This window comes from Emydura macquarii, unplaced genomic scaffold (assembly GCF_026122565.2).
Source record: "Emydura macquarii macquarii isolate MOO-44397 ecotype Brisbane River unplaced genomic scaffold, CSIRO-AGI_Emac_v2 contig_1045, whole genome shotgun sequence".
Lineage (NCBI taxonomy): Eukaryota > Metazoa > Chordata > Testudines > Chelidae > Emydura > Emydura macquarii.
The window spans coordinates 5,109,079-5,132,735 of NW_027131182.1; the positions used below are offsets into that span (position 1 = coordinate 5,109,079).

The 23,657-nt window shown below is 41.6% G+C and overlaps 1 protein-coding gene across 2 annotated transcripts in view; it reads right to left on the bottom strand.

The window, feature by feature from the left end:
- MYO5B (myosin VB) overlaps window positions 1-23,657 on the bottom strand; it is a 364,799-nt gene that overhangs the window by 121,509 nt on the left and 219,633 nt on the right. For both annotated transcript variants that reach the window (XM_067545400.1, XM_067545401.1), the window contains 4 exons: window positions 15,600-15,722; window positions 13,778-13,861; window positions 3,886-4,038; window positions 2,583-2,680 (listed from right to left, as the gene is read on the bottom strand). In XM_067545400.1, the coding sequence (XP_067401501.1) occupies window positions 2,583-2,680; window positions 3,886-4,038; window positions 13,778-13,861; window positions 15,600-15,722 (458 nt within the window). The remainder of the gene's footprint in view (window positions 1-2,582; window positions 2,681-3,885; window positions 4,039-13,777; window positions 13,862-15,599; window positions 15,723-23,657) is intronic.

Here is a 23,657-nt window from a genome sequence, read left to right on the forward strand (position 1 = left end):
CCACCAACATTCCATTGAATTGTTTCCTCTTGGCATAGCGCAGCTGAAATGTCTGTGAACTGCAGTATCTTTATCATCTTGTCTGATATGAGCAGGACTTTTTAGAAAACAAATTGGTTTAATTTAAGCGCCACCAAAGACTAAATGTGCTTAAGCGGGTGGTAGTAAGGCTTAATACCAGTGAGGATACCTAGATCACCAGTCCCAGACAAGGATACTGATCACTAGCAAGGGGATAGGGATATGAATAAGGCTGAATCAGTGCTTTCCGATTGACAAACAGGGAGTGCAACGTCAACCATCCTATCCTCGAGCATTTTCCTGTGTTGCCTGTTTTCAGAACATGACGACATAATGTACACAGGAAGCATAAGGACACCTGCACTGGGAACGAGATCCACGTGCACATCAGGCTGGAAGAACAACTCTTGGATCTACTTTGGTTTGCCCTTTGTTTTGAAAACTTGAGTTTGGCAACTGCGCCATTGCTGATTGGGAAGCATTACATCGGCCCCTGCAGCCTAGAGAGAGTATAACAGCCAGTTAGTCACGCTGCTGTGCCTGCAACTTGTTTCCATTTTGCACCTGTAATCATGTGTAGGTACAACTGATGCCCATTGAGAGGATTAGTTACTTGACCACACCTGAAAACTTTTTATAAATGGACATCAGTTGTACTCTGAATACTTGAGGAAAAACTGGAATGCAAAACTGAAGGTGAGAAATTGAATACTCAGTTAAGGCTGGGCTGAAAATTAAACCAAGTGGACAGATGAGTCTCACAGCTACTCAGTTAGAAAGACCAGATCATTTCACCTTGGATGCTACTTAGTTTCTGCTCTCTAGGGTTAGAAAATATTTCCACGCCTCACCCAAAAAACTATCAAGTAAGTACACTTTAAAATGCAGTCACAGGCCTACTTTGTGTTGAATTAGTTAAACTACATCATTGGGCAATGACAAACCCGCACTTCTTTGAACCATTTAGGCCCTGGGTGTCTGTCTTGTACCTGCAAAAATGATGTACAAAAACAGGTGACATAATCTGTCTGACATTTGCAAGGGTAGGTGTGTGGTATGCTATTTTGCAGATGCAAATTAACTACTGGATTTTAAAATTGACTGTCAGTTTTGTTATAATAAAACTGGACCTGTGGAATTACATGTCACATCAGCAAAACGAATGCTGTTTCCTTATCACTGTGGCACTATAGTAGACCTAGAGGTTATTCGTAGGATTGTATAAGAACATAGGACCTACTATATCAGAACAGATCAATGACCATCATGATTTTTTATTATGTCTCCAACAGCAGCCTATACCAGGCCCTTCAAAAGACACCTAAAAAGGTAGGCATATTAGGCTCTTTTAATCAATGGCAAAATTTCACTGACAAATAGAACAGAATTGGGCCCAAATAAATTCTTCCAACTGACAATACAGAAAAGCTGTTAGTGTCAGCTTAATATAATTATTTGTCCATCTTATTTAGTGTACACGGTGTACCCCTCACAACTGCTCAAGGAGATCATGGCATCTTTTCAATCAAAATTCTATCACTCACACAACTGGAATACTGCATCAGCTGATATAAATCAAGTTTTTGGACCTCCATTAAATCAAATACCTAAAAGGAACAAAAATACTTGAGGCACAAAGAAAGTGCTTTCAATGAAAATTTAAGGAAGTAAGCCAGAACAGTTATCTTTTCATTTCTCTCCCTCAGCTAGTATTCATTGTTTATCAGTGTATCTGTGCAATTTAACTTCTAATGTGTTGTGAGCTTCTAAGATACAATTTGATCACAGACACTATTGCAAAAGCAAGTTGTACTGCATCGTACTGTACCATGATATTGTATGTGCTCCATCTGGGTCAATATAGCAGTAGCAGAGTACCTTTGTTAGTGTGGGCTGCATTTTTCTCCGGCAAATGTTCCAGCAACTGTCACAGGCGGAAAGAAGGAACTGAGGGACCGCAGGGTCGGCGGCTCCCTATGTACCATGGTATGAGTATGGTACTCCAGGGGGCGCCTGAGCCGACCCTATGAGGCTTGCTAAGGGGAAAAAAGTTCCGGGAATCTGTGCACAGGGCACGCACACACCTATATTGGAATGGATATGAGCAATCACTCGAAGAGAGAACAAAATAGATGGTGAGGTATGTGACCTCCATAAAGGCTTCAACCAACAGGGGACACTGATTCTGGGACAAGCGTTCTTCGCATTGTAAGAGTTATAGAATTTGAAACTCTTAACTTTAAATAGCCATGCAACAAATTCCAAGTGCTCATACTATGGTGCTGTAATATAAACCCCTATGATAGCTGATCCCAGCAAACTAGTAATAGTCTAAGGATCCAGCAGTTACTGTACACCCTCAACTCCTGTCAAAATCAGTGGGGCTTGAGGGAGATCAAATGTTTAGACCACATTTAAAAAGAACCATTTTATAAAAGGACTTGTCATTTTAAGAGGAATGGAACTCCAAATATTTTAATGTATATAGACTTTTCAGCCATTTTTTACTACGAAATACTGAAGTAGCTAAATATGTTGGTGTATCTTAAAGTTGAACTTACTTGAATGGAAGTTTCTCATCATTTGGCTTGATGCAGCGCACGTAGTGTGGAGTGGTGGCATTCAGGGTCTCCATCAACAAACGCAAGGAGTTTCGGAACTGAAAGAGACCAGAACAACAACAAAATCCACTAGTCTGAGTGGTGGGGGGAGGAGGGGAGAGGAAAGGGGTAGATTTGGAGTGTTGAAACTCTAAATTAGGCCTGAAGATGACAAGGGCAAATCTGAAGTGTTTTCTAAATCAAACACAAAAGACTACTTTGCAAGCAGACATAAATGAGAAGTGGAAGCCTGAACCAGCCTATGGGCATAAAATAATATGAATTTTCATGTAAACTCAGATTGTACTCTAATTCCTGGTTCTACACTACACAAAAGCTACATCAAAATGATGTTGTAGGACAATACCAAGGGACTAGTTTGTTGTTTGAGGCATCATCTCTTCAACTGAGATGTTAAAAGACCCTTCCTACCTATCTTTGGTAGTTCTACAGCTAGAAGTAAAAAAGTATCACTGGCTCTTTAACAGAGAGCAAGGTACACTCAAGGTTTAACACCAGTATTTTCAGTCAATAAAACATGTTCCAGTGAGTCTGCACCAGCCTTTGTGCTCTTTATTCCACACCTCAGTAATGGCCAATCAAGACTACTGACATCAACTCATTTATGGTCTTCCTAAATCCCTACTCTCTAAACTTCAGGGGAAAAGCCGGATTATTCAGTCCACTTTATTAAGCAGGCCCATTTTAAACTCTCCCTTATCTTTCACTCTCAATAGCTTCTCGTAATCTCTGCATCAAATTCAATAATATGTCCTCCTGACTTTCAGAATTCTATATATGGCCTTGGCTTCACCTTACCTCTCCAATCTCACACCCATCTATTCCCTTGCCTGCTCCTTTTGCTCATGTCTTTTTCCTTCCCCTCTATCCAGTTCAACTAGAAGTTGCTTATCTATTTGTGTTGCTTCATCTCTGAAATGCTCCTCCTATCTCTGGCATGTTGAGCCGTTTTCTCTTATTTCTACCAATTTTTTTCTCCTCTGTGTTTTATGGCTGACCCACATGGCAAACAGTTTTGTGACCCAAAATCTGAAAGACATGACAGTACATCGTAACTTTAAATTATCGCTGTAACATCCAAGGCTGTGCATCCACTATTGTTGATCAGATAAATGACTGCTCCACATACTATAGTCACTGCGCTATGTTTTACTTCCTTATTTTGCAAAGGGCTTGGGAAGAATTAGAGCGGGAAAGATTCTATGTAAAAAAATAGTTGTCTTTATAATTCAGTGGTCTTTACCTGGTGCCCCACAGTTTTCTTGTGCTCTTTGTTGGCAGGTTTCACAGATGGTTTGGCAGGACGGACGCTGATTTTGAAGGAGGCTTCCTTTAACGCAGAAGGAGCAGGCACAGAATCCTTTTCATCTTGAAATAAATCAGCTACTATTTGGTACTAAGAGGGAGACAAGACAACCATAAGCATCTATGCCATCTATTATGTTTACCAGTGAAATCACACCCCGAGCCCTATGATAGCCAAGACAATTTGCGGGCATTCTCAACCTAATCTTCTAAAATTGGGCTTGAATTGCAGGTGAGAAAAGGGCAACCAAATAACATGACCAGGATCAAAGGCTAAATAAGAAAAATCTTGAATGTGCATAAACAGTATCAAGAGGACCATCAGGTATTTTGTTATGTAGTTTACCAGATCATTAAATGAGAACTTTGAACAAAAACGAAAGAGTCATCTGAACCGCTGTGGCATTTAAAGTAGAATTACTGTTCAAAGCACAGGGATTAGCGAGAGACAGGACAATGTTCAGTTCATATCACAAACCTCAACTGCATTGTTACTGTACAGTCCCGCTACAAAACAATCCCAGTCACCGATATCTTAAAATATTTCATCAAGCTCTACATTATATAAAACTTGCTCAACATTCTGTTCTCAAAGGGAATGGGAGAGTTCTGCTACTGTTTAAAATGTCTCCTCATCATCAATGTCTATTCTTCCCTTTCAAGAAAGTCATTCAGTTCTTCATGCAGTAGGAAATGCTGTCTGAATAATGTTCCAGCACTATGAGTGACACAAAACATATTCCTTGCCATTTCACGCATTAAAGTAGAGCCTGATATCTAAGACATGACAGACTGAAACTTGTTGGTTCTGGGATTCCAAAGCCAGTCTTGTTTTTCAGCCTGATCAACCCGATTGGCACCCACCACCCCAACTGCTTGAATTTCACAATTTATAAACAGTAACAAAAAAGATGACAGGAAGACCAAGCCCGCCATTCTGCAGATATTGAACCTCCTCTTTCAACTCTCTAGAAGTAAAATTGAGGCTTTGAAAATCTTGTGCCATATAGAAGCAACATCACCGTACAACACAAAAACGGAGCAAAAGTGGAAGTTTTACAAAGCAAGGTAAGATGGGCCAACATCTTCCCATTTAAATTATGTTAAACACCTAAAGGCACGTAAATAAGCCTGGCCGGTTTTTTAGAGGTGCTGCAGTCACACTTGTCTCACTCAAATCCAGTTACATATCAATTTATTCAGCTTTCCCCTTCAAACTAGATCTCTATTTAAATATAGATCATCTATAATGGATGTCGGAATGGAAAAATATATATACAGTCTGTTCTTTACTATGGCCTGATGAGGGGAGTTCTCAAGTAAACTGCCATATGCTTCAACTGTTCAATCAGACATTGGTTAGCAAGGGGATGTAATTCCAACTCAAGTCAAAGGCCCCATGGCAGGGAAGGGGGTCAAGCGCACACATGCTACATGACTAAGTGTGGAATAAGAATCTATATAGAACAGAATAGACTGCAGTCTTGTGATGCCTATGATATGCCATACATGGCAGACAAGTGCTTAGAAATAAAGCACTATGAACAGGGAAGCCCTGAAGAAATCCATGTACTTGTTATGCAGCCCCAAAATGCCTCGTGACAAGGAGTGAGGGCACTACCTGATCCCCCTACAAACAAGGGGTTAATCTGGGCCCAGTTTTTCCTTTCAGCTTGCACAGATGCTCAGTGGATTATAAACTGGCTGTTTGAGAAATAGTGGGAGACTTCCTTAGGACCCATGCCAAGGTCATAGGATTGGTTTAATCCTAGGTTGGAGAGTTTAATATTACTTCTCCTCCTCCCCTCACACTTAGGCTAAACTTTTTATTGGCCTTTCGGAGGAATCTCTTGCTGACTACTTTGGTATTTTGTTTCTGCTGTCTGTCCTCCACATGACATGCCTGGTGGTGAAAGATTATCAGCCTCATTTCTACCAGTAGTCCTTGGCCAGGAACTACAATTCCTAAAGGGGCAGACAGTCCAGTCCTCAATTCCTGTGCCTATAGTAAGATATGATAATTTCCAGCTGCAGTCCTGGATATTTATTTGCCTAGCCTGCTAGCATTGCAGTCTAAATCCCACAAAGGAAATCAATCTGTTTGCATTACATTTTCATTTTGCTTAAGAGACCGCATACAATGGGGATTTGCTTTGTGCTTATTGGTTTTTATTTTAATCTCAGCAGCCCACAGCCCACTCATCTCCTACCTACACTAACATGCCAAATGAAGGCTAGCACCTTCTTCAGCAGAACATCTCCTTCTGTTTCACACAGACATGCTGACAGTTGTTTTCTTTTGACAGAACTGTAATATCTTGTGCGCTTTGACTATTACAAAAATGGGATGTTTGGGTGGCAGGTGCTTGAAGCTGGAAGCCAACCAACAGATTTTGATTTGGTATTTTACCTGACAACGCAACGCAATTCCATACAATCATTTCAAGTTCTAAAATATCTTCATAGCCGCAGCTGTCAGTGTTTTTTCACTGAATCATCTACCTGATTGACATTAACAGCAAAGCAGGCACTCCAATGTTGAGTATGGTTAGTAATAATAATGCATAATAATCTAGGCAGCAGATCCACAGCTGGTGTAAATATTCAGAGCTCCACTGAAATCAATGGAGCTATGAAAGTTTGCATCAGCTGAGGATCTGCCCCTAGGTGTTTTAAGATTGTAAGTTCCTTGAGGCAGGGACAGAGTCTTTCTTTGAGTCTTGTACAGTGCTGAACATGCTGGTGGCACTTAGTAACGATAGTGAATTGTTATGTTCTGTCTTAACAGCATATGCTCAATGCTTTTGATCTATGATAAAATCAGTTCTCTCTGCTTTGAGTCATCTCTTTACTTTGTTTTGCTACTATAAGGCTGCTAAAAACTAATTAGCTGCTTCATGAGGCTTTTACTGTCTGGCTGGTGGTAATAATTGCCTTTTAATGAGTGTAATGCAATTTCAACTTGGTGGGAGTTCTTCTACAAGGATCGGTTTTCTGAAATGGAGATGCAGAAGTCCTCGCGGTGTTCATGTCTGAGGTTTCCCCCCATTCCTAGTACCATATTATGTATACATGCCTGATCCTACCCCATTGAAGTTTGGTTACTGACTTCAGAAAACATCAGATCAGAGCAGAACTTTCTTCTGTACAGAATGCCAATTTTGCTCATATCTGTGTGTTCCTCTCCTGGCTCTCAGAACGGTCTAGATACAATGTTGCTACTGCTAATGGAGATCTTCCTTTGTTTCATTTTGGAGCAGGAGGTCCAGATTGCTATTTCTATTTATGACTGAAGTCCACATGGTGATTATGTGAGAAACAGCTGATAAAAATAAGATTTATGTGGCCACTGAATCAATATCACATGATACTGAAAATGCAGCATTTTGGATGCTTTTAGCAAACTTTGTACTGTATGCAGATGTACATAAATGCATATAAAATAGTTACATACCTCCAAATAAGTTTAAAGAACATTCAGCTACAGGCTGCTGTGGAGCTAACAAGAACGCAAAGTGAAAAATAAATCTCTTTGCATCTCTCCCATAGACTAAGCTGCAGGGTCAGTATAGCTGCAGGATACAGGCAGCTAGTGCTTACTGCTGGTAAAGGGTGTCTTTAGAAAGCCAGTTCAAAGAAAGAAAGGACTTATTTGAATGGTCACCTGAAGCTTCAGGCCGAACCTAACCATGTTCTGAGACTGCAATAAGTTTGGTTGCAAAAGAAGAAGTTTAAAACATTATATACCCCCCTCCTTGCACAGTTCCTTGTGACAGCTGCATCTGCATGGAACAACCATGCTATAGCACCTTAACTAGTAAGTATTGACAAACCTCACATGGAAGAAAATGATCTTCAAGACCAGTTAGGTCTTGATGAGTCTCCACTGAACCTTTGACTTTTTCTGAGACTTGCCTATCATTAGTGACCAAAACTACTACTTAGTTCAAACCCAAAGGAACCTGTTTTTAGGTCCATTGGATCAGGTCCCGAGATCAGGTTCGATTTTTTAAATTAAACTTGACTCCAGCAAAGTAACCCAAACAGAGGAAAGCTGCACTTAGCAGAGCATAAACAAGTAAGATGGCCACACAACAACCTACTCTCTCCAGCCAGATAGAGGAGGGGACCCTGGAGCTACCAGTCCCCTTCCCAGCAGGTGAGAATGTGGGGGAGAAACAGCTAAGCCCCCTACCTTCCTCAATATGAAACAGGTAGTGTAAGAGGAGAAAGAGTCCCTGAGAAAGTCTCTGGGACATCTTACAGTGCAAAGTATCAACCATTCGAGTTGATACCAATGGGATAGCTGGGCAGGAGAAGGGAGTTACTAAGGCCTTGTCTACAGTACAAAGATAAGCCAACCTATTACTTACATTAATTAATGTGGTGGCTGATGTCCAGACTACCCTCCTTGGGTTGATGGTGCGTGTCCTCGCCAGGAGCGCTTCCACTGATCTAAGAGGGCCAGTGTGGGAAGCCCACTCTCTCAGCTCCGCTGGCAGCTCCCTGCCAGTAGCCAGGCTGTCCCCCCAGTTCCCCGCCGCGAGCCAGGGCAAGCCACTCAGTTCTCCAGGGGAGCAGGAGGCAGCTGACTTTTGTCAACAAAATTCTGTCATGTAGACCAGCCCTATTCCTCAGAGGGAATTAAGACCAAATACATGATTTTAGTCTGTGTTAGAGCGTGAAAGATGTGGTGAATGGAAAAAGCAGAGGTGTTTTGTGAAAGGAGGGTCAGATGGGAGGAGGTAGCGAGGAGACCCCAGTGCTGGTCAGTTTAGTGACTGAAAGTTGGAAGTGCTACTGTACTGGTGACATGAGGCCTGGGGGGGATGACGGGGCTGGTAAAGGATATTATTCTTACCTGGCTCCACATGAAAAAGGCACAAATAAGGGCCCAGTTCAGCGGTGAGGTGCAAAGTGTTACAAGACTGTAAGCAGATATAAAACCGAGCAGTGGATGTAAATGGCTGTCACATGCTAAGAGTCTTAATGAGAGAGCTGTCAGAGGAATACAGCTTACAATTAAAGAGCCCCTGCTGCACACTTCATCTTAGGATTTGTGCTCATACTGACTTAGTGCATGGCAAGCTGGGCTATGAATCCGCACCTAAAGTTCTGCAGCGTAGTTCCATCTACTGCATGCGGTAGCAGGGTCCGTGCAGGCAATTAGTGTACAGCATGCTAGTGCACTCTAGATTCACACCACAGAGTTTGCCACATCCTAAGTCCTTATACTTTCTTCCAGCTCCATAGCATGTAAATCACACCAGCTAAATTTCCCTTACATGCACTTGGCTCACCGGTAATTTACAGCACCTTACACATGACCTCTGCCTTTGGCCCTGTGAAATGAAACCGTGAAGAAAGAATTGTGGAGAGGGAAAATACCTTGATAATAAATCCAATCTCTCAGGCTGGCAGTACTAAATGAGTGAATTGTAGGTGACAGAAGTGTATCCATTGTTCAGTGCTGCTCTAATAAGCTATCCCAAATGAATTTCAGTTCCCCTCCCCAACTGCAGTGCAAATCTAAGGGCTGCAGGAAAATCCAACAGAAATCTTTCAGACAGAGTCACCACTGCAGGGTTGCTCATGACAGCATGCAGAGTACTGGCTGAATAATTAATCATGCAGCGTCAATTACCTACAGATTACCTGGAGTTTCTAATAAGTTCTAATCATACAGTTTTTCAAGGTAAATTGTGAAAGCTTCCTGAGGACATGGAGATTTTAATTTTGAACATTATTAAAGCTCACTTTCACAGTCATTAGACCAGAAATTGCCCACGTGGACATGAAAATTGCACATCTCAGCATTTTCATATGAATCTATCATTGAACACCACAGCAAATCACTGACAAAGCTCAATTAATTTCCCATTCAGAAGCTATCTATATTTTTAAAGAAAAAAACTCCTGCTTAAAGTCCCCCCCCCCAAGAAGTGCTTTCACCCTTCCCCCCTCTTGTCATGTTCTTGCTCATCTTTTTTGTTGCTTTAGAGGTCACTGATATCATTGCTAGCTGTTAACCCAAGGGAGAAATGAATGAGAGGGCTCCTGGGAAATAAACCAGACTGAAACTGCCTCACTCCATAGCAAATGGAACATTGAACAGACTGCAGGAAACAGATAACACTGTGTAAATGGCAGGTTAATTTCACTTCATTGAGAGGCTTTAGATGAATGGAAAGAAAGCCAACAGAGACAAAGGGGCCTACAGCTGAACAGGCAACCCAGATGTGTCTTTGCAACGTTCGGAGGGGATCCAAGAGTTTACATGCCCATCATCCCTAAAATGGTTAACAAATGCTTGCTCTGATCTGGGCTTTCCTGGTATGGGATTCTGCAGCATGGCTGCTCTCAAGTGACAGGACATCAATGAGCACTTTCTTGTCAAATGAATACTGTGCCAGCTCTGTGCCTACACAGCACTGGTGCTCAGATTGACTTCAAGGTTTTGTTCTCCAGGACTGCAGACTAGACCTTAATTTTAGGGCTTCCCAGGTCTCAGCTCAATAGCTGTGCTTTGTAGAACTGACGCAAAATGAAAACCAAAACAACAATAGGGCATTTTTAAATTGTAGGATGAGAATAAATAGGATTATGTACTGTCAGGATTAGACCTGTGAAAAAGAATTTTCCAATACCCTCATAGTTATCTCACTTTGTTAAAATCAGGCATTCAAAAAAAAAAAAAAAAAAAGATTGCATCATTTGCATTCTTAATAAAAACCATTTGCAGAGGGGCTTGCGTTCACTGAAAGATCCTAAGAGTGTGATACAAAATTAACAGATGAAATCTTATCAAGAGGTCAGAGCAAGTGAGTGAGATCCAGGACTGGGTTCTATTCCAGGCATTGCCACTGACTACCTGACTGGGCAAGTCATTTAGTTACTTGGTGCCTTAGTTTACTTATCTGTTATTAATTATTTGTCAATTAAATTAGAGGTGACTGAGCTGCAAAGTTTGGATCTAGTTCTGCCAAAATGTGGGTGTTTGGATCTGGGGTTTTGGTTCAGGCCCATCTCTTAATAAATATTTGTACAGTGCTTTGAGATTCTCAGATAAGCAACCTGTAAATGCTAAACTCTATTATTGTCAAACTTGACTTTTTCAGCAGATCTCACTGAGACCTTAAAAACAAATCAAGTTACATTTGAAGAAAATGTAAAATTAATGATTTCTCAAATTTGGTAATTTCATTGATTCACATTAGAGCTTTCCTCTCTATTTTTAACACATTTGCTAAAGATGTGGATACTCCACTCTGTTGGCAAAGCTTGCATGCTCCAGAAGCCAATTTTTTCTGGTTCAAAAAAACCTACCAAACTTACAGCTTGCAAAGCTGATGGAGCGTTTCATCTTCAGAGGCCAAAGATCCCTTTATCAAGGAACTTATTATTCAAAGTCAGGTACTCCATTAGAGTAGCTGGAACTGGGAGCCTGGGAGTTTATAGGATACACAGCACAGAAAGACACAGGGATAGGTACCCTGTTACATAGGTGTGAAATTGTAATACATTGCTGCTTTTCCGCCTCCCTTTCTTTGACTCCCAGGACAGTTTCGTTGGCACACTGATCCGCTTCCCATTTTTGATGGTCACAGTCCTTTATTTAGCCCTTTCCATCCTTTTGGTTCTCTCTCTGAAACCTGTAACAATCTCAGCTGGTTTGAGTTGTGGGGCTGCCTCATTGAGAGCTAGGTCTTTGCCCTTGTTTCCTTTGGCAAATCTACTCATTCTTGCACTTCCTTTTGTTCTTTCCTCACCTGAAATAATCTAATAGAAACTAATAAAACTGTAACCTCTGAAACTTTCCCCAGCACCTTTCCCCTGAGAATCACTTACAACTATTCTTCCAGAGCTTAAAGCGTAAACTGCAGTTCAAATAGCAAACTGGGTGTAAATCTTGTCCGACTACACCAGCGTAACATGCTGCTGGCGATACCCAGAGCTGGGAGCCACAGTGTTACCCCCATAACTCAGCAAGGTTAAGCTTTGCTGGAGATTACACTGTGTCAGCTCCCTGCCACACCGATCTGTCTTCATCAGCAGCAAGCTCCTCCAGCTCAAACCTTGCTAAGCAGATAACAATCAACCAGTGAACTCCAGCCCCCAAGCGTCACAGAAATGTTTCTCTGCAATGCACAGCCCCTATCACTGTTCATTCATGGAAGATATTACGTTTGGGGCTCTTTAAAAGAGAGAGTCAGTACATTGCATCTTATTAACTTAACTGGGGTGAATACACCCTTCTCTTCAAGCACAGCACTGACTGATTTATAGTAAAAATAAAACACGTTTATAACAAAAGGACATTGGTTAAGTGACACTAAATAGCCAGGATAAAGGCAGAAATGGTTACAACCATCTAAAAGTGAAAACATGTATCTAAAAATTAATCTAGCAAGATGCGATCTTTGTTCAAGATGGTTTCTCTCACCCACCAGTCTCATTTCCAGCTTTTACTGGCAAGTCTGGCCAGGACCCATCATAGAGATCAAATTGTTTGATTCCTTTGTCTCCTAAAGTGAAGAATAAAGATGGAGTCTCTCTCTCTCTCCCTTATTTCCCCAAAGGGATTGTCTTTGTTTTACAAGTCAAGAAGCCCTCCTGAAGCTCAGCTTAGCTCTGCTTGCTAAGACACCATGTCAATTGTTCAGTCACCTGTGATTTTACAATGCAAATGCCCTTCCTACAACCTCTGATGGAAACGAACAGTCGATTGTCCATGACTCTGGTCGCACGTGGCTCAGTTTGCCACTGAGCCAGAGACATTTGCCTTCTCCTTTGTCTGGAAAAACCTGTTTTGCCTCCTTTGTCTCTTTACAGTCTCCATAACATAGTACGAGAGAATATCCACAGTTTCTAGTGTTGCTCCAAACATTTCAATGATATTAATAACCAGCCTGTTATTAGTTTTCCAATGACATATTACACAACACCTTTCAGATACAGATACAGTGAGCTGGGGTACACTGAGCAGATCAAAGCAGCTGAAATTCACTGCTTGACACCAGGGAGTCCCTGGCCTTCTGGCATTGGGCTGTTCTTAGTGTCACAGAGATCAAGGAACTTTTTTGTTGTTCAGTGTAAACCTTAACGTATTATTTGTGGAGTAACAAGAAGATACATTTTCATCTAGAAGCATTGCATTTAAGGCTCAGGATAGCATCTAAAAAAATGCTCTGCAATAGCACCGGCAACATATGGGTTTTCTTTTAAACTCTGGACCAGCCAAGGCTAGAGGTACTTCAAAGACTGTGCACATAGTCCCAAGGTGGGAGAAGAGCAAAAAGGGAGAGAGAGAGAAAGAAAGAAAAGAAAGTTTCATGTTGCTGAACAGTGACACTTCTTTGGAATTGAATTCACTCCCATGTAGAGGTCCAGCACAAATCCCATGCATCACTTAAATCCTTAAAATAAGGATTAAGTGGGACTTAAGTGGTGCATACACCTTGTGCTGGCCCTCTATACTGGGTGAACTTCACCCTGGCTGTCTAAGGAATAGGGTCAGCAGGTTCTAAAGAGGTTCCCATCAAATCAAGTTGGATTGAAAAACGGTGGCCATAATTTAGGACCTTGAGCATGGTAGGGGATATAGAGCAGGGAAGAGATTAGGGGTTACATGGATGAAGAGAACATCTGGGATAAATGACAGTTTACATTCACTTTTTACATTTACTTTCAATTTTTGCTGCTGACTGTGTAGACTGTAAGAGCTTTTGCATACACTCCCGGGTGTTTTAAAGTGAGCAAAGATATTGAAACAGTTTAGCAATGTCAGTGTTTGTTTAATGTGGGCTATTTTCCAAACCTTATGCTCTTACCTTGCTGGCCTTCAATATGTTAATTTGTTCTTCATATACAGTGTCCCTATTTTTCTCCAGAAATCCATCACACTGATACTCCACCTACCGCACAGAGCAACGAAGAAACAAAATGGTGGTTAAACCCCTGAGCATACATCTACACCGTGGCTGACCACAGTCAGCTGAGTTGGGCTCATGCAGCTCAGGCTGTGGGGCTATAACACTGTAGTGTAGACATTAAGGCTCAGGCCAGAGCCCAGGTTCTAGGACCCTTCCCTCCCTGGGGTCCCAGAATTCAGGCTCCAGCCCGACCCAAACGTCTACATTGCAATTTTATAGCCCTGCACCCCGAGCCAGCTGACTCTGGCCAGCTGAGGCTGTTTAACTGTAGTATAGACATATCCTCAGATCAATCAGCATATTTCAAGTCTCTTGTTGTAATCTCTCACGGTTTTAGCCATCATCTATATCGCCATACATTTATTTGAAAGGTTGTGCATATGGTTGAATGAATGGAGGCAAAGTGGGAGAAAGGTCACACCAGTTTATCCTATCAATATAAAATATTTGAGTGTAAGGTATAGGGCATTACAACACTTAATTGAAACACTGTCAACTACCTAGTTATTATCTCCGTCAGGATCCAATCCTGTTCCCACTGAAGTCAATGGCAAAACTTCCAGGACTCTACCATTTGTTTGGCACTCTTTGAGGGATTCACTTTGGCATTTCTGATACGCCAGTGAATAACTTCCTATACCTCAGCCTCAAAAAAATCTTTGAGATCACTGTGCTAGATCTCACCCAATTTCTCTTGCGAGTTAAGTTTTCTGGAATTTCTACAGTCAGCTGTTTTTTAGATAACGTGTGACCAAAAAGCACTGGATGAATCTTCAAAAGATTGAGTAAAACCTATTTTTTCATGATTCAAATTCAAGCAAATTACTAACTGCCACAGACAACACACGCAGAATTTAAAATGAGAGCATCTTCTTTTGAAAGATTTGGTGAGAATGTGCTTAAGATCAGGTCTATAATGGAACTCAAACCCCAATCTTAACTGTGAATAGTGCAATTCATTCTCAAGCTAGCATAAGGAACTCACACTTTATTAAGGATACTAGACAGCACTTGGCTGTAGAATGTATGTCACATGACTCCTTTATGCTTACTCAGAACTGCTTTTGATTTCCATTTTAAACACACACACACACACACACACACACACACACACACACACACACACACACACACACACACACACACACACACACACACACAACTACAACCTCTTGACAGATTCTTATCTGCCCTGAGCAATATCTGTCAAACCATGTTTTAAATAAAGCTTGAGAATATTACTGGATGTTACAGGATCAGCCTCTAAGCTTTGGAAAGTCAAAAGTTGGAGTTTTCTCCCTGACAGGAGGGAAAATGATCCCAGTTCCACTCTCATATCGTACAATATCTGAAAAACGCAAGGTTTTTCAATACTCAGGAAAATGTCTTGGTTTCTCTCTTTCCTGGATGTAGCAATCTCTACTAACATTAATTTGATGCAGCTCTCTGAAGGAGATTAGTTTTGTTAAACCAGAAGACTCAAATATTCCTGTTTAAAATTCAGTACAAAGTCTAAGGCTGAGATTTTAAGAACTCACTAAAAGATTTGGATGCCCAATTAAAATAAATGGCAATTTGGCATCCACATCCCTTAGGCAATTCGGAAAGTCCTCACCTAAGTAACTAAATGTGGTTTAAAAAAAATGATATTTCCTAATGCAAACCCCTAGCACCCGAACTATTCATCACAAACTGTCATGTTTAAAGTGCTGCGTGATACCTTATCTGCAAAGTGAACAACAATGAAGGAGGTATTGGACATTCGGGGTTTTTGGAAGTGTTGGCTGCTGGAATGTCTGTCATACAATTTCTGTGCCCAGTTCTCATCCGTTCCTTTAGGAACCTAGAAAACACAGAGGAGAGGAACAAGGTTTACTGTTAGATCACATGAACGCTCACAGACATAGATACCACACACCTTCATGGGTTTCATTACATTACTATTTTATAAACATTTTTAGCCCATGTCTGATAGGTCATAGTTTCTCAACGCAGGCAGGGGTACGCGGCAAAAAATCCAGTGAAGGGAGGCAGGCGGCAGCCTCCCACTTCCCGCCCAGTCCCACCTCTTAGCTGGGAGGTGGATAGCAGCCACCCCAGTCCTGGGAAGCTGGGTGGCAGCCGCTGGCTTCTTAGGACACCAGGCTTGGGCAGCAGCTGCTGGCTTTTCGGGAAGCTGGGTGGTAGCCGCTCATGTCCCACTCGGTCCCAGCTCCCAAGTGGGAGCCCGGCAGCAGCCTCCTGCGCCCTGCAAGCTGGGCTCGCCGCTGGGTGGCTGCCACCTGTGCCCTGGCTCTGAGCCGAGAGACAGCCTCCTGCGCCCTGGCTGAAGATGGGCAGCAGCTGCCTGCCCACATCCCCGGGTCCCAGCCTGCACGGAAGGTCTTTTATCCTTGGTAGACACACCCACTATGGAGACATGGAGCATTCAGACATTATCACATCAATTTTATAAATGTTGCACATCTCTTTCTGGACTCTCTAACAATTGTATTCCTGGCTCAGGGGTTGAGCTAAAGGATTCTTTCTGCAGGAACTGAAGTCACTAGCAGCTAATTAATGCAAACCCCTAATACAGGTTACAAGTGTGCGGAAGTTGCATTCCATGGGGAAAATAGCATAGACTGGTTTGACCTAGTTCAAGAGGAATGAAAAACAGAGAACTGCAAACTATATATAGAGACAGCCCCAATCGGGGAGAAAAGGTCACTCTGACTCAATTCAGGAATTAATGTGAAACTGTGACTGAGAGAGACAGACCCTGCAAAAAGGGCCTGGTGTATTTTAACCCTATCAGGGTCCCCATGGGGAAGATGGGTGATTGCCTGGTAGAGGCTACACATGCACAAAGGGCAAACAGTTTAATCTTATCAAAGATTAATCGATTCCAAGGTCACAAGGGACTATTGTGATAATCTAGTCTGACCTCCTGTGTGACACAGACCTTAGAACATCCCAAAATAATTCCTAGAGCTCGTCTTTTAGAAAAATATCCAATCGGATTTAAAAATTGTCCATGACGGAGAATCCATCATGACCCTGGGGAAGTTGTTTCAATGGGTAGTTGCCCTCACTTAACAATTTACATCTTATATCCAGTCTGAATTTGTCTAGCTTCAACTTCCACCCATTGGATCGAGTTATACCCTTTCTCTGTTAGAACAAAGAGCCCATCATCAAATATTTGTTCCCCATGTATGTACTTATAGATTGAAATCAAGTCACCCCTTAACCTTCTCTTTGTTAAACTAAGGAGCTCAATCACTTATATGAGAAGTTTTCTAATATAATCAATCATTCCAGTGGCTCTTTGAAGTCTCTCCAGTTTATCAACATCCTTCTTGAACTGTGGACACCAGAACTGGACACAGTATTCCAACAGCGGTTGCATCACTGCCAAGTACAGAGGTAAAATAACCTCTTTACTTCTACTCAAGAGTCTCCTGTTTATGCCTCCAAGGATTGCATTAGGCCTTTTGGCCACAGTGTCACATTGGGATCTTGTGTTCAGCTGATTATCCACCATGACCCTCAAATCTTTTTTCAGAGTCACTGCTTCCCTGGATAGAGTTCCCCATGCCTACATTCTTTGTTCCTAGAGATGTACATTTAGCCATGTTAAAATGCAGATTGTATGCTTGCACCCAGCATACCAAGAGATCCAGATTGCTCTGTATCAGTGACCTGTCCTCTTCATTATTACCACTCCTGCAATTTTTGTGTCATGTGCAAAACTTTATCATGATATTTTTTTTCCAGGTCAGTGACAAAAAATATTACATAGCATAGGGTCAAGAACTGATCCTTGCAGGACCCCATTAGAAACACTTGCACTCAATGATAATTACCCATTACATTTTGAGACCTACGAGTTAAATGAATTAAAAACCAGATATGTGCCAGGGCCTCCATGTGGAAGATGGATAACTGCCTGACAAATGAGATCTGCAAATAAGCTGTTTATTGTTTTAAAGATAAGTTTTCTCTGTAATGCTTTGGTTTGGAATAAACAGTACTTTATCTTCTGAGAGCTGGCTCCTCACTGGTTAACCCTTCCACTGCCCCTGAGAGAACAGGACTGCAGGTGCTGAACTAAAGTCAGCTAATTACAGTAAATTGCAGAATTCTGCAGCTAAGGCCCAGGACTAGAAAGTGTGTGTGTCATGGGATTCTGCTTCAGGAGAGGTGACAACTAGATGCCCGAGACCAAAGTGGGGTGCCCTCAAGGAGACCACAAAAGGATCAGAGGTGCAGTTACCTCAGAACTGTGACACTGGGCACCACACAATCTGTAGTCCATTTGTCCTCACAATGCCCCAGTGAGGCAGGGAAGTGCAATCAGCCCATTTTACACAGATTTTACTGTCTTTTGCTGAGATACAAAGATTAAGTGACTTCACCAGGGTCACACAGGAAGGAGCAGAACAAGAAATTGAACACAGGTCTCTTAAGTTCCAGGTGAATGCTCAGGAACTGGGGCATCCTTTCCCGTGGCTGTGAAATTTGTGTGTGGCAGGAAGTCATAGAATCACAGAAGTGTAGGACTTCTAGTCCAGTCCTTTGCACTCAAGGCGGAGTTAAGTATTATCTAGACCATCCCTGACAGGTGTTTGTCTAACCTGCTCTTAAACATTTCCAAGAATGGAAATTTCACAATCTCCTTAGGCAATTTATTCCAGTGCTTAACTACCCTGACAATTAGGAAGTTTTTCCTAATGTCAAACCTAAACTGCCATTGCTGCAATTTAAGCCCATTGCTTCTTGTCCTATCCTTAGAGGTTAACAAGAACAATTTTTCTTCCTCCTTCTTGTAACCACCTTTTATGTACTTGAAAAAAGTTATGTCCCCTCTCAGTCTTCTCATCTCCAGACTAAACAAACCCACTTTTTTCAATCTTTCCTCATAGGTCATGTTTTCTAGACCTTTTCTCATTTTCATTGCTCTTCTCTGGACTTTCTCCAATTTGTCCACATCTTTTCTGAAATGTGACGCCCAGAACTGTACACAGTACTCTAGTTGGGACCTATCAGCATGGAGTAGAGCCGAAGAATTACTTCTCATATCTTGCTTAAAACACTGCTATTACATTGCAGAATGATGGTTACAAAAAAAAAGCAAACATGTTACACTGTTGACTCATATTTAACTTGTGATCCACTATGACCCGCCCCCTCAATCCCTTTCAGCAGTGCTCCTTTCTAGGGAGTCATTTCCCATTTTGTATGTGTGCACCTGATTGTTCCTTCCTAAGTGGAATACTTTGCATTTGTCCTTATTGAATTTCATCCTGTGTACTTGAGGTCATTTCTCCAGTTTGTCCAGATCATTTTGAATTTTAATCTTATCTTCTAAAGCACTTGCAACCCCTCCCAGCTTGGTATCATCTGTATACTTTATAAGTGTACTCTCTATGCCATTATCTATATAATTGATGAAGATATTGAACAGAACAGGCCCCAGGACCAGTCTCTGTGGGATCCCACTCAATATGCCCTTCCAGCTTGACTGAGAACTCTCTGGGAACAGCTTTCCAACCAGTTATGCACCCACCTTATAGTAGCTCCATCTAGGTTGTATTTCTCTAGTTTCTTTATGAGAAGGTCATGCGAGACAGTAACAAAAGCCTTAATAAAGTCAAGATAGACCACATCTACCGTTTCCCCACTATCCACAAGGCTTGTTACCCTGTTCAAGAAAGCTAGTAGGTTGGCTTGACACAATTTGTTCTTGACAAATCCATGCTGATTGTTATTTATCACCTTATCATCTCCTAGGTGTTTGCAAATTGATTGCTTAATTATTCGCTCCATTATCTTTCTGGGTACTGAAGTTAAAGTGACTGGTCTGTAATTCCCCGAGTTGATAGAAGCACTTTACTGTGAGCCATTACTGCATCAAAATGCCATCAGGCTGTTTAAGAGGCATTGAGCAGCTGTGGGTGAATGAGGTATAGAATTAAAATTCCCTGATCATGTGTCTTTATTAAAGATCCCATGGCACTTTACACATAGTAGTGGTGTAAGCCCTGATCTTCAGGACAAATAGCAATTAAGCTGATTTCAGTCTGTCTACATAAATTGCCCCTGTAGTTTTAACTTCACAGGGTATTCTACATTTCTTCTCCTATACTGGTGTGTAGTGTTGCTGTAGGCTCTTCAAACCATTCACGTATTTTTCTATAAGAAAATATAGTTTGTATAACACCCTATATTAGTTCATTAAATGTGTAAAATGCTTTAGGATCCTTCTGGATGAAAGGTTCTATATAAATATAGACTCACTATATTTTTAAAATATATTAAATAAATATATCCTATCCTGTTTGGATAAGCAACTGACCACTTGCTTTGTTACAGTAGATACTGCCGGGGCATTCTCTATAGTCACTCGTAGAAGGTGTTTCCATTTCTGTCCTTTCATTTAAATCTATGCAGCATGTGAAAGTGTAGAGACTCTACCAGACCAAAACCTACGGAAATGAGTTATGTCTCCTCATACAAAGCCCTGGGATCCCATTGCTCAGCAAGATGCACTGAGTGTCACCAGGCCCACCCAAGGCATTTTGAACATGGCTTATTACCTACCACTATCAAAGCATCTCTGTCTCACCTCTCCTGCACAAACTGGCGCAAAAAAAAAAAAAAAAAGTCTCAAGGAGAGCAGTCAAGTGTGATCAAGGTCACTTTTGTTGCTATCTGAGGGCTGAGATGTGCAGCCTAAAGGAAGCAGACGAGTTCCCAGGGCAGTCAGTGAGGACTCTTGAATGAAGGGGATGTTTTATAAAAACTACATGCTTAGCTGTACTTGTGCACCACGTTTTCATACTGTTATGGGAAAGCAATCTCTGAGAGCCACAAACCCAGTCATAGGCATATGCATTCTATGGTGATTATGTAGCAGAGGCAGATTTGTCAACCACGTTAAGGAAGTTTTGCTCTACTAAAATCAATATCCTGAGGCACAGATCAGTTGCTTTCCCCCATTAAAAAGGGTAAATGAAGTACTACTATTCTCAGCTCGTTACCCCCATAAAGGGGTTTGTTTTCATTTGTTTTTTTTTTAAACGGAAAAAAGTGCCATCTATTCAAACACTGGAGCAAAGGACCAGGAACTCTAGGAAATGTCACTAAACACCAGTGGTTTATATTTTCAGACAGCTGTTGTTTAGACTAACATGTCGTCAAGGTGCCTTCAATTGTAATCGGAACCAAATTTGCATTCTGTTGGACTAAAATATGAGTCATGCTGATATTGCTCACTCCTTGATTCTTGTCCTTGATAACAGCTTTGCTAGCAGTGTTAATTTCCCCTGCTGTAACGAGGCCTTCTTGTTACTCCTACCTTACTTCACCTGACCATCAGATTGATGCCAAATGTCACATATAGCACTTAAGTCCACTGTTTCACTGACAGAGGAAATTGAACCCTTTCAACTATTTACAATCCAGTTACATCAAGCACCAACAAAACTGCATCTCAGGTTTCCTCCTATGGGGTAAAATTTGTGTTCGTCAGCAATGAGAGATTGAAAAATTTAAATGCTGACAGAGAAAGATGAAAGGTTCTTTCAACCTGAATAGACATGTATCTTTATCGTCTGTTTCTGATTTTGAATCTATCTTCTTTTTCAAGTTTACTTTATATAGCACACCTTTGGATACCAAAGCACTTTACAAATGATGCATCTAAAGCACAGACACCAATGGGGTGGAGGGCAACAAATAACCAACGTACAGCACAAGTGTGACACTCAAGGGAGAGGAATTTTGGCCACAGACAACAGGTCAAAATTGCAATGCAGCCCTTTATAACGTCGAAGAAAGACTTGGTTTTAAAGTGACACCACCACTGCCAAAAGCCCTCCCATACAGAATAAATTGAAAAGAAATCAGTTTATGTATGGGACATTTTAAAAGCAACCACATTTGGGGACCAAGTTAAATATTCATCATAAAAAAGTGCAAAAAGAAAAACTTTAAAAGAATTATTAAATTTTAAAATAATAGCAATAGTAATTCTGTCACAACTTCCTCCTGGGGAAAGGAAAGAAGAAAAAGTGCCACACAAGACAGATAACCATGTTGCTTAATGCAGTTTTGGGAAGCACCCAGACTCCATGGTGATGGGCACAGTGGAAGAAGCTGAATTGAAAAGAACACTACACTGCAAGCCATCTCTGTAAAGTCGATGCTGTTCTATGATAAGTATTTCCACTACAGAATATTCCTGATACTAGCAACTTCCAGTTAATGGCAACATATTGCCAGGAACCAATCCCAACTAATTAACATCAATGTTAATGGAATTCAATATTGGCAACAGCATGCAGCTTATCAGCACTTTTCCTTTTTAAATAAATAAAAAAAAAAAAAAAAGGTCCCTACCTGCAGGGAGGTTTCAGAGACTGCAGCCAGGGAAGAAAGCACTGAGATGTGCCTTCCCTGCCTACAACCCTACAAACCTGCCTGAGGCCACAGGCCACTACTCAGCCCATCTAGTGCATCCTTCTGGGGCTGCAGCCCAGCACACCTGCCTGCACAAAGGGACCACACAGGATGTAAGGTGCTGCGAGCTGGGAGACCAGGCTGTGGGAATAGGGGCTGCAGCCCAGATGCCAGGGCTGCATAGTCGCTCTCCCTATACTCTGCAGGCTACGCCCTGCTGGGGGACTGCATGCAGGGGAGGAAGCACTGGGATGTGCTGAGCCCCGACCCCAGAGAGTGAAGGGTGAGGTAAGGTGCAGTCCCACAGGTCCTCAGCCTTCCTCCCGGTCCTTGTAGAAAGCCCCAGCATCCAGGCTGCAGCCCCCTGACCCTCCTGCTGCCCCAACCATGGGTAGGTTTGCAGGGCCACATGTTCTGGATCTTCCTTTCCTGGCTGTAGCCTCACAAACCTGCCTTCTGCTTATTACCAACCACTGGATAATAGTAACTTTTTGCTGGTAACCGAGGAGCTGCTATTTTAATAAGCGGAATCCACTGTATTTATAAAAATATTTGTCATTAATAATGAAAGACAACAAGATTGCGAGATCTTTGCAGCATCTCTTTGTTCTGTGTTTGCACAGTGGGTCTTTATCCATCACTAGGGCTCCTAGGCACTACAGCAATAAAATAAAATAAAATAATGATATAGACTCCCCTGTCTCCGGTGCATGGAAATGGTAAGGTCATAGGCTAGCTGGTCTTAAATGATTTGTTTCCAAAGGATCACATCAATCATGAGGATTTCAAACAAGGAGTGATTTAAAAAATGCTGAAAGGATTATTTAGTTTAGAAAAGAATCAGAGGTAATATATTGTAAACGGTATTTAAAATGAAATTGGACAGACTCTAGAAAACATACAGAAGGGATTAATCCACTAGAGCTAGGAGAAGGACTAGATCACCTAACAGGTATTTTAAATAGAGGGTGATGAAGATATATAATATAAAATAATAACAATAATAATACTACCCAGCCCTTATATAGTACTTTGTTAGTGGATCTCAAAGTGTTTTACAAAGAAGGTCAGTATCTTATCCCCATTTGAAGATGAGGAATTGAGGCACAGAGAGGTCAAGTGACTTGCCCAACGTCATCCAGCAAGCCAGTGGCAGAATCAGGGACAGAAATGAGGTTTCCTGAGTCTCAGTCCAGTGTGCTAGCCACAAGACCACACAGAGAATGCCAGTTGGGTGTTCTTATACATTGGGACAAGGTAAATAGGGACAAGGTGGAAACTTAGTAAGATTTAAAGATAAAAATGTAAACAGATAACTGAAATAATTCTATAC